General features: G+C 51.2%; 1 protein-coding gene across 2 annotated transcripts in view; it reads right to left on the reverse strand.

The window, feature by feature from the left end:
• The window catches only part of Prkce (protein kinase C epsilon), a 492,097-nt gene that overhangs the window by 17,258 nt on the left and 462,811 nt on the right, over positions 1–12,028 (reverse strand). Inside the window, exons 14-15 of one of the 2 annotated variants that reach the window (XM_048804447.1) lie at positions 8,813–8,959; positions 3,488–3,517 (exon numbers count right to left, since the gene is read on the reverse strand). In XM_048804447.1, the coding sequence (XP_048660404.1) occupies positions 3,503–3,517; positions 8,813–8,959 (162 nt within the window). In that variant the 3' untranslated portion in view covers positions 3,488–3,502. The remainder of the gene's footprint in view (positions 1–3,487; positions 3,518–8,812; positions 8,960–12,028) is intronic. The other variant, XM_015479707.2, reaches the window with a different exon arrangement.

Genomic DNA, 12,028 nt, shown 5'->3' on the forward strand with positions numbered 1-12,028 from the left:
AGATGAGGTCACTCACCTTCTCTCACCATTCAACAATGATTTCAGGTTTCCTAATGCATGATTTAATCACCCCAAATTCCCAGACATAGACTGGAATTCATTTTGGGTCATCGAAGGTGAGAAGAGAATTTACAGAGGGATCTGGGAGAGAAATCATCTCAGGACAAACATTGTAGTTCTACAGAAATCACCCATTTATCCACAAATATAAATTTAATACCCGCTGAGTGCCCGGAAGTACTCCAAGTGCTGAGGATGCACCTGCAGACGAAGCAGGTGGAACTCCCTCCCTTGATTAGTTAACCACACAGTGCTAATGTTGACCTTGGGTGATGGGCACATTCATTAGATGTTCTCTCTACTTTAGCATATGACGGAAGTTTTCTGTCATAGAAACTTAAAAATACTAACCAGGCAAGATCCAGAAAGGAGGAGCCCGAAAAACAGGGAGGAAGGGTGGGTCAGAGTACAGCCAGATCTCACTTTTTAATTTTTAAAAATTTTGGGGTGTTGGTATTAGGAATATAACCTATGGGCATTTTACCATTGTCCCATATCCATAACCAGTTTCATTATATTCTGAGACAGGGCTTCACTAAGTTGCCCAGGGATTCCTTGAACTTGTGATCCTCCTGCCTCAGCCTCCTGAGTAGCTGGGATGACAAGTGTATGCCACTGCACCTGGCTCCTTCTCACTTTGAAGAGACTGAGGTTGATGTTGAACCCTAATGAGCCGTCACAAACTTGAAGTCTACTTGTCAAATCCCAGAATTCTAGAGTAACACTTGAATGTGAAGTTTAGGCCAAATCCACTTTGATTACCAACCCCCTCCCCAGCATAAACATTAGGAAGTAAACAGGGTCCCAGTCCCCTAAAGGCAATACTGGTTTCCACAGAACTTCCTTCTGTCATGACAGATGGGACCCTGGAGATGCAAGGTCCCCCGCCCTGGAGGAAGGGGAACCCTGTCCATGTGCACAATGTCCTTGGGCACCTGTACTCTTCAAGAGCAAACGTGGGCTGGAAGGCTGGAGGACCGAGACCTCCGGGGGGAAGGTTTCTTTCTGCTCTTACTCCAGTGCACACCAGCCAGCCTCTGAGCACTGTCCCTGCACCCCTGGCTGCCAGAGCACCCTTTACCCTTCTTTGCAAAGACAGGCAGGAGGGCAGTGCTCCTCCAGCAATGAGGCCTCACCTGAAGGAGATCTGTGAGACTAACGGTGGTAGGTGACCTATTCCTGGGACCCCAGAGGTCCTGGCTGCCAACCTGTCTGGCAAGGCCTTCCTCTTCACGCCATCTCTTGCCCTCTCTTCCCCAGTCTTGAGACACAAAACTCAAAACTCCATTCCCGAGCAAGCAACCCTGTTAGTAAAGACCAGAATTTTCCCTTCTTGCTTGTTTATTCCCTAAGCCTTTCCCATGAGAGCTTCTCCACCCCGCCCCCCAAAACTTCTCAACCCTTAGGGTGATGAATTCTTTTCCTGCTTTTGCCAATCTTCCCCATAGGGCTTCAGAGAAAACCTCAAGTACAAACTCAATAGACCCCTGTTGTGTAGAAGTGGTCCAAAGCCTGCTTTCCCCGGGTGCTTCTCTCTTTCTAGACCTCCCCAACTTTCTCTGCCCAGATCCAGGAAGCCAGCCCAATTTATGCTGCTTCTCTCTCCTTTCATCAGGCATGGCCTAGCAAATCCTCCCACACTTTCAGGTAGGCCGTGTGTGTGTGTGTGTGTGTGTGTGTGTGTGACTTCAAGTTCCAGTGGGCAGAGAGGAGGTTAAGTTCAATGCACACTCCTTCTTTGATGAACCCATGAAGGCATATCCCAACCTATCAGCCACTAAGTCATAATGGAAAACCCAAGAGCAGGAAGAAATGCCCAGCCAAGCCCAAGCCACCCGGCCAGGATTCTGACTCTTCCCTGGATGACTGGTCAGCCCCTGATCCCAGGTCACAGAAATACACCTGCATTCTGAATTCTCAGATGGTGAAATCTCTTGGTGTGGAGTCCAAGACGCTACATGGAGGTTGTTAAGCTCAGGGAAGTTTGGGAACCTGATGCACTGGGATGGCATGTCTTCAGTGACAACCGCCCTGGCAGGGTTGGAGTCCCAGAGCCACACAGCTGTTTCCAGCAAGAACATTACTGAGATGAAGGCAGGAGAGTAAAGGCGGTGTACAAGTTCACAGAATAACAGGGGTGACTAATACTGTGGGGAAACTTGGGGCTCTATCCCAAGGGGCATAAGGGCTGGGGAATCCCCGCATCTGGGGTGAGTCATCCTCTTGCTAGGTGCTCTCCCAGCTCAGAGTGGGGGCTATGTAACAATGAAGCCCCAGTGGGCTCTCCACAGACGCCTGATGGGGTCCTTCCCAGTCTCCAGATGTCTTTCAGGCCTGTAATGGCTGCTGCTCTGACGGGACGTGCCACCCTCCCATCTGAATGCCTGGCCTCTCGACCCCTTGGAGCAGGAGTGTCATCTAGGTCAGCCTCCCTCAGCGTTAGCCTCCTGTTGTCTTCTCACCATCCAAGGGCTTGCTGTATGTCAGACACTGTGCTCCTCATTCCAAGATCCCAGAGGACACACTGCACTGTAACCTGGTTGCATCTGAGTGCAGAGCCCAGCCTCCGTACATCACCGTCTCCTGCAACCCTTAACTCTTGGTTCTTGGAGTCTTGGGATGAGAGGGAGAGCGCTTCAACAAGCTGGAGTCGGGTTGGGGAATGGACACAGGGAAACTAAAAAATGTCCCCAGAAGCTATAGTGCCCAAAGCGTCTTAGATTTGTTACTCATCCTGTTTATAATTCTATGAGGAAAATCTTCACATCCCATTTCACAGATAAGGAGGCCAGAGGTCCAGGGCTGAGGTGAATTCTCAGGGTCACATGGCTGTCCTGTGAGAGCAATCTTATTTTAATGCAGTCTCCCTGAGGTCAAAGCCAGTCCCCTGTCCTCTGTACAATGCCACCATCTGAGGCAACTGCCAAAACCAGGTTTCTAGAACTTTCCCATGCCCTCCAGCCCTGGGAGGGAGCTTAAAGCCTCTAGGAGGCTAAGGGCAATCACTGTGGCGGCACAGACATAGTCCAGGGGCATGTCCTCGGTGAAGGGCTGCAGAACTTGGCTGAGTCCTGTTCCTGCTCCTCTATGATGCAGAATGAAGATGGTGTCTAATGGTCCTCTGGCCTCTGGTGTCATGGTTCCTGGGCAGGTGGGCTGGCTTTAGGGGAAGGGGCTGCCCACTCAGCAGGGCTCCTCATTGGGCTGCTAACTAGGTGAGGGTATGAGGGTCTTAAGCCCACTTCCCAGGTTTTCTCTTAGCACAGCCCAGTCATGCAGGAGCATGCAGGAGGGGCCTCCCTCGGGGGTCCTGCCATGCAGCGTGGATGGCTGGATGGAGACGGATCATGAGGTTGAAAGGGGCCTCTGTGTAACCAGGCCTGCGGGCTCACCTACCTGGAGAGACTCCCCACTCTGGAGGCCTTACCTTAAAGAGGGACATTCACACTGAAGCAAACTTGAAAAGAGAGAACATGTACACAAAGAGAAGTTTACTCGGCCGGCATTTCCCTCATTGCCTTTGGTGTTCACTGAGGATAGCTGGGTTTGGGGGGCGGCAGATCTCTCCCTTCTAGACTGGCTTCCTCCCATTCCAGCACTGAAATCCTGGGAGCATAATCTCAAAGCCTAATCCTTTAGGGGACAAGGAATGGGTATATAAGAAGGAATCCAGGAGCAAGGAGAAGCTCCCCAAGCTCAGCAAGATCAGGTGGTGTCCTTCAACCACACCAAACACATCACTCTGCCCTCCAGAAGCACAAGAGTTAACTGTGTCACTTTCAATGGTGATTAGATAACGCCACCATCTTGGAAGGAAATCCCCACAGGACAGACCAGAGGCTTCCGTGCTTGGATGTTTTCTTTGGTACCAAAGGCTTTCTTATTACCCCACCCACCAACTGTTGGGTACCTGCCATCAAACATCTTCCTCTGTGTACCATCTCTCTAAAAAAAAAAAAAAAAAAAAAAAAAAAACCACCCCCAGAAAACTGATTGCAGTCCATGTTGGCACAAAGTTTTGGTTAGGTGTTGATAGTGTGCTGTTTGTGCAAAACCAGTTCAGAATGTGGGTGGAGAGGAGGAATATAAAGGGGAACTTAGCGGAGGGAAGATACACAAGACTGCTGGAATCACGATGAGAGCAAAATCTCCATGTTGAAGCGGAGGCCTCTGAAAGGTGTCCTGGGTGGGATTTAGTACAAAGGGGTGACAACCTGAAGCCAGGAAACCCACTTGCACTCATGACAACTGGTGAATCAGGGCAGGGGTTACTCAAGGAGGTTTAGGCGCCAAGGGAGCAGAAACTCTGCCTTAGCAAACCTCTCAGGAAGGTAAAAGCCTAGAGGGGACAGCCACCAGTGGAGGTATGTGATGAAAACCGACCAGAGGCCAAATTCCAGTCTGGAATCTGGACAATCTCCTTGGTGATATATGCAGAGGGGTGAGGCTTCCTGTAGAGGGGCTGGCAGTCAGGCCTGGGAGTGGTCCTTGTGATGCAGTCTCAGCCCCTGTGGGCATGAGCCAGGGCCCCAGTCTCCAGCTGAGCCAGCCTGGGCGGAGGGCAGGTTCCCTGTGCCTGTTAGGTCCTGCTGAAGTGGTCCCTCTATGGGGTGGGGGGTGGGAGGGTCAGGAGCTCTGGATAAACGTGCCACTGTCTCTTGACTCTTCTTAACTGCTAGACTGGATGATGGGACCATTCCTAGCCTTACTTCCAGCACCTGACAAACCAACTGAGGAAACCAGTTCCTTCCTAAACCCCCTACCCGCTGTGACTCAGGCACCACACAGCCAACTGGAGTGGGGCAATGGCTACTGAACAGGTTTCTAGGGGACTGTGGCATTCTGGTGTGAGGTCAATGGGGCACAGCTTGGGAGCAATGGAGCTATCTGCAGACAGAGAAAACCGGAGCTCCCCCACATGCCCCAGGCACTTGACCAAACTGCCCTAGAGGTGTCCAGTGTTACCAGATGGGAGGTGCTGGGCACCGGTTTTCCTCGCCTGTTTAAAACGTGCCCAGTGTCCTTGCATCACTGCCAACTGCAAGGCTGGTGATGTTTGCTCATAGCCTTGATCTTTCCCTTCTCGTGGTGGCTTTTGTTTGATTTGAACCCTGTCTCTAAGATCCAGGATCCAAGAACCTCACATTGACCCTGGCTGCTAATAGTCCCTACAACCTGACTGCTTCTTCCCAATGCTGCATTCTGCATGCGCCTTCCTTCTCTCCTCTGTCAAAGTTCTTTCTTCTCCAGCTCTCCTAAGCAGGCACCTGTTGGGTCCTCACATTATAGGACACCTCAAGCCCAATGAAAATCAGTCCTGTGATGTAACTCTCAAGCCATTAGTAATAAAAGACTTCTGCAGGGCCATGCCTCAATTTCCCATGTCTCAATCTCCCCAGTGACCTCAGTGGGTGACCATCCTATGCTGAGCACAGAGTTGTCCTCACTGCTGCTATCTGGGCAGGGAGCACACCTACATCCCTGGGGTCCCCTGAGTTGGTTAGAGGGGGCAAGGGCCCATAAAAACCTGGTGTGAGCTTTCACACTGGTCCTGTGAGGTTTTCTGAGATGAGAGATACAGTATACCTATCACTGCAGTGGCTTTTTTTTTTTTAACTTAACATTTGTTTCTGCTAGACTGAAGCCCACAGATGGCGCATGCTGGTGCTGTTTCCACATTTCAGGAAAGTTTTCAACCAAGGGACCGAGTGGAGACACCTTCCTGAAGCTAACTAGATGCAAACTAGTTATTCTTTCCTTTGCCAATTTCTATATTTCTTGTGCGAGAAATCTCAGGCCCCAAGGATGTGAATGTGATAAGATATTTAAATCGAAGTCTTTAAAGACCTCAGTAGGGTGCTCTGTAAGAACTGACGTGATTCAAAGTGTGGCCAGAAACACCACTTGCACAACGTTGCACACTTCCTCCAAGACGTTCTAAACCTTTCCTCCCAACTGAACTTGAACCAGCCTGATAAAGCCTTTCCCTGGCCCCAGCCCAGCATCAAGGATAACTGTGGAGGTTTGGGGGACAGAGCAACAGGATGCATATGAGACGGTTTCCATGGCGACGGTGAGGAAGTCTTCAGGAAACTGATCAAGACACATTGTTGGGAGCTTTTGGATGGCCCACATCCTTTCTCTTGGTCAACCTCTCAGGGAGTGGGGAAGCCACCAGAAGCCCACCTGAGCACCCCAGCAAAGGAAGTGTGCAGAGCCCTGCTCTCCAGTCCCAGGCATGGGTTCTCATGATGCCCAAGGAAGGGAAGCCCTGGTCCCTGTGCTCCAGAGGCCCAGGGGAGGTGGAATCCCATCTAACCCCTTTGACACTGCTGTTTCTGGGAGGTTTCTCATACCTTTGCCCAGAGGAGCACTTTCACACCTGAAGGACTCCCTGCCTGTCTGAAGGTGAAGCTTACACGCTATTGGAAGAAGTCACATGCCAGCCTCTTCTGTCCCTTCCACCCTCTCCTCCTCTTTCCTCTGCATGGGTTCTGCATGGCCCTTGGGCTCACAGTCTCCTTGCACCTGTTTCTCAGGTCCCTCCCCTCATTCTTCCCAGGCTCCATGGAGGATGGGCGCTGATCGAAGTGTGACTCCTCTTAGAAGCTCTGCAGCTTCAATGGGCACCTAGTCTCAGTGTAAAGGCCGGAAGCTGGTGAGGAGCTGCTGGGACCAGGGCCCTGGAGCCCTGAGCCTCTCAGAACTGCTGAAATCCCAGGGCAGGTGCCTCCACTGGAGTTGAGTGAAAACTAGGTCAGGCCTGTGGCAATCAAGGTCCTGATACCTACTATACCCCAGGGAGAGACTCAGCTCCAGGAATCCACAGGTTGAAACGCCTTATAAAGCTCTCCCCTCTTTCCTCCCTCCCAGGTCTCTCTAGAGACTCTCTGGCTTCCTCTGGCCACACCAGCTCACTCCCCTGCTTACCTCCACCCTATGCCACGGGGAGGGGCCGCTCCATCCCTGTCTGGCCCACCTGGGGTGGGGTGCTCCTCAAACCTAGTTGAAAGGGGGTTTGCTGGCCTAGAGTCTCCATGTAAGTTCGTGCCATTTTGTAGATGGGCGCTGACATCTGATCAGCCATGATCTCATTCTGGTTTTCTGTTCATTGGGCCTGGGCTCTCCTTAGCTCCACTTCTCATTTTCCTTTGGGTTGAATTAACTTAGATTAAGTCTGAATTAAAATTCACCCTTAGATCTCAAGCTTTAATTTTTTTCTTTTTTCTCAGCAAGATCTTTGGTGACCCACTTCTTCCACTGGGTCAGAGGCTCAATCAATTTTGTCCTTCAAGACCACTCTGTGAGGCCCCCATCCTCAGCCCTCAGGCAGGCTAGTGCCTGCAGTGAGCCCCGTGGTAGTGGAGGAGCAGTCAGCTGAAGGGGATGGAGCCCTAAACCTTCCTCGTCTCCCAAACCCTCAGCACAGGCCTGGTGCTGGGGGCCCAGAGCTATGGAGAAATGGGCCAGAGTGGAGGAGATGTGAGCAAAGAACCTAAGTCTAGCCTGTCTCAAACTGTGTGCTCCCCCCAAAACATGCAAACCAAAGGAGGAAGCACATGAGGGACAGAGACAGGACAGGGGGTCCAGGCTTGGTTCACTCACCTCACTCTAGTCTGGCTGAGGCTAGGACCGCACCCATCAGTTCAAGGGACCCTTGGAACATTTCTCAGAATTGCAGCACTACCAGTAATGGCTCCCCAGAAGCCCCCTCAGGTGGAGTGGAATTCTCTGCAGATCCACCAATTCCCTGAGGGTCTTTTCTGTACTTGGAAGTGGGAAGGGAGGGCTCTTCTGATAGGATGCAGTGGCTGAGGGCCCACTGGGTGACCTTAGGTCTTCCCTGTCTGGGACCCCAGTCCCCTAGCTCTAGCCTTCTGCCTAATAGACTCTTCCCTTTTACTTTTCATCATCCCACTCCTTAAACTCATAGGAAACCCACCAGGTGGCCACCCCAATTCTCAAAACAAAATCACAGAATTAAGATCACACACACACACACACACACACCTGTACACGTACACACACATGCACACACACACACACACACACACACACCTGCACACGTGCACACACACTCAGTCTCTGCTTTTCTCCTTCCTCTCAGGAGCACGCAGGGCCTCACTCAACTTCAGCAGAAGGCCACAGTCAAGACATGGCCCTTGTTTTCCAAGGAAAGCCCTCCTCCTCTTTCCAACCTCTGAGCTGCAAGACCCTTCACTACCCACTGTGGTGACCGCCAAAGCAGCAGGCCTAAGGCTCTGGGGCTGTGGGTGACAGAAGGCACAGGGAGGAGAGCGGGGCCGAGAAGGGGCTCTGGGACAGGGTGTACGGCAACAGCCCTCCACAGGGGACACTCCCCGCAGGTCCCAGCGCACACTGGGTGCTAGTGGCACATAGTGACCATGACCAGCATTTAAATAAACTAACTTAAAAAACAACCCCATCTATCTTGTATCTCTACCGATCACAGGAAACCAGCATCATTTGTGATTTTTTTAAATCAAAATAAAGAAATAAACCTCAACTGGAATAACAAGTGTTCTCCTGGGGCCAACATCTTGGTTATGGATTCTCGGCCGTCAGTGCTTAGGGCCCAAGAGACTCTCTTAGGTGGGTCTCTGGGCCGCCTCCTGCCCAAGTCGCTTAGGCCGTGAAACGTGCCCCACAACACCCTTTGGGGGCACGCGCCACCTGTGCACCAGTGCGGGGCCCCACCCACGGGGTAGAGGGTGCTCGTGGTTCCACTTACAATTCTCGGTTTGAAGGGCGGCTTGATCTTCTTCTGCTCCAGGAGCACCCAATCGATCTCCTTGAAGAAGGGGTGCTGCTTGATGGCGTCTTCACCGTTCTGCGCAGCCACACAGCCCAGGCGCTTGTGGGGGTTCTTGGTCATGAACTGCAGGGAGGGGGACACAACACAGAATTACCCACAGAGCCTCGGTAGACACAGGTTGCAGGCAAGAGCCAGAAGTCAGCCCAGGTGACATCCTCCATACCACCTCCCAGGACGGTGTTTTTAATCTTGTGGTTTGAGGGGCTTCCTTTCTCAGGGCATTCTGAGCGTGCACATGGACGTAGTGTGTGTCCAGTCTCCATTCTAAAGATAGCGTTTATGTTAATTCATTTCATCCTCACACAGTCCCATGACATACTATTATTATCTCTACTTTATAAAAGAGGTGCTTGAGGCACAGAATAATTAACTGGGTCAAGGTCGCATAGCTAGCAAGCTGAGATGAGGATCTCAGGTTCTTGCTCACTCTCAGATACCCCCTCAGATTCAAGTCTTCCCATCAAGGTGACTAAGTGAGACAGCAATTCCTTTTTGAGGTTAAGGAAAGAAAGACGACCAGGTATGCATGTGCACGCAAAATCATACCTCCTGTCCCTTTCCTTTTCCAGATCTGGCCCCTTCTCCCTTTTCAAATATCCGAATTTCCAATCTACATGAAGTGTCAATGTAGGTTCAAGAGATAACAAAACAAGAAAACAAAAGGCTACTGATTTTCAGTGCTTACATGTGAAACCATACTGATGTACTTTGTCCTTTCTAGATGGTGTCCTGTGACCCACACACCAGGGGAATTCATTTCTAGTAAATGGGTCAGAGGTTGGTAAACATTACTTTAATTGAGCAGCTTCTCATCTGCACCCTGCCAACCCTTTGCATCCTCTAACCTCTCCAGTCCTCAGGCATTTTCTACCAACCAGTCAAAATGCTGCCTCCTCTGGGAGCTTCTCCAGATTCTCTTCTCTGTCGATCCCTTGGGCCTCATATTTCTGGTTTACTTAAATTGTCATTCATCTAAATATATCTTTCCCTTGGTGACTTCTGGGATTTGGAAATCAGTCCCATCTGCCCAGCACCTGGCTTCATGTCTGCCTCCTACTGTGAGCTCAGTGAACTGTAATGAGTGAATTGGAGGCTGAAGCTTGGGCCTTAGGTCACTATGCTGAGGAAGAGAGACTGCATGATAGCCGCGTGTGGTTGCCCAGGTTGAGCACTGCATGACTCTGTGAGGCAAAAGGCCTTCTCTAGAGTTTTACACCATTTTCACACCGGCAGCTGTCCTCAGAGACACAGCCCAGTAGCCAGAGTAACAGAAAACCTGGTCTGGCTCTAAAACCAAGTGACAATGTGAGGAAGTGGAGTGTTCCAAGGCCGGGGGAGTAGAAGAGTCTTCTTCACCTACTCAGCTCTTCCTGGCCCCTCTCCTGGGAGGGGAAGTGTGGAGGTTCAGGAGGACATACATCCTAGGAAGTCTCCCTTGAGCCAGAGACTCTGCTTGCAGACACTAACCAGCTAACACAGTTGTGACCTCTAGGTTCTGAATTCTCCCAGTCAAAGCTTCTCAACCTCAGTGCTCCTGACATTTCGGACCGGATACTTCTTTGTAGCAGGAATTCTCCTGTGTGTCGTGGGCTGTTTAGCAGCAACTCTGGCCTTTGCCCTTCACGTGCCAGAAGCAACCCTCTCACACCCTGAGTTGTGTCTGCTAAAAATCTCTCCAGGCATTGCTGACTATGGGCCTTGGGCAGACACACATGGCCCCCAGTGGAGAACTGCTGCTCCGTCAGCCAGAGTGAGCAGCTTTGCCACTGTGCTGGCAGGAAGGCTCATGGGTTGTGTCAGGGCTGGGGGGCGGGGTGGTGCCGCTTGGTGGGACATGGTGTCCTGGCTGCTGTGGGTGCTACAGGCCATTCCTCAGCCCATCAGCTGACCTGGAACCAGATGGGGCTCTGGGAACGAGAGCAGGAGAAAGCTCCCATCTCTTCCCCAAGAGGGCGAAGGTCCTCTGTGGTGGAGCCTCATGGCAGCTGCCCTCACACGGCAGCTCCACAGTGAAGGAACAGGGGTAATGAAAGTAGACACATCTGTCAAGAGATGCCATTGAAGGGAAAAGGCAAGATCCCTCATTGGGAGGAAAACAAAATACACGCAACAGCTTTTGAAAGTCTGTCTAAAAAAGGTAAAGAAATAAGAATTGGTATCTGCATTTGCTTGCATATACCTAAGGAAATTCTGGAAGGGTCTATAAAAATCTAAAAACAGAATCACTCACAGGTAGGTGTGAGAAACAGGCAGATGGGAGAAGGAATGATACAGAGAACTTTCCTTGCATCCCACTTTATACATTTCCCTTTAAAAAACAAAACAAAACAAAAAAATAAAACCTATTCCAAACAGCAAGCAAATAATGACACAAGCAAAGCCCTATGTATAAACTAGAGGAAAGAACAGAATTCATTTTGCAAAGTTGGATGGTGCAGTCCCCTAAGCCAGATTCCCTCTTGTGGGAGGTCATTCTGCCAAAGGCTCGTGAAGGGAAGTCAACATGGAAGAGGCTAGAGAAATGTGAGGCCCCCAGAGCCCCCTGTGGGTACCAGCTGAGTGCTGGCCTGGCAGGTGCTCAGGACTCGTTGGTTAAAATCCCCTCTCTCCTTCCTGCCGACACGTCAGTCTCCATTCTTCCCCAGGAGCTGGGATGGTGATGGGGATGCCATCACTTGAGGATACAAGGGACACGCTCCGGGTCCTCCTGGAGCATGCAGAAGAGTAAAGGAGGCCGAGAGACACCAGTAATCACCCAAGAGAATCAATTAATTGTGGTGAATGGCACAAGAGAAGCCCAGCCGGCTGCCAGCCTATAACAGGGAGGGGCCCCTCTGAAGCAGGGAAGTTGGCGAAGGGTTCCCTAAGGCAGCAACATTAAGAAGGAGACCCGAAGGAGGAGCAAGAAGTACCCAGGCAAAAGGAGGAGGTGGAGAGTGGACAGGCAGTAGGCTGGCTGCAGGGGTGCAGAGCAGGAAAGCACAGGCACTCGGGCCAATGTGCCAGAGCAGAGCCCCTGAGGGAGAATGGCAGGGTGGTAGCCAGGGTCCCCTGTGTGATCTTGCAGGCTTCATTGAAGATATGGGTCAAGGCTGAATTTTAAATAGGGCATGAGGTCCGAGATGCTTGAAG

The sequence above is a fragment of the Marmota marmota genome, unplaced genomic scaffold (assembly GCF_001458135.2).
Source record: "Marmota marmota marmota unplaced genomic scaffold, marMar, whole genome shotgun sequence".
Taxonomy (NCBI): domain Eukaryota; kingdom Metazoa; phylum Chordata; class Mammalia; order Rodentia; family Sciuridae; genus Marmota; species Marmota marmota.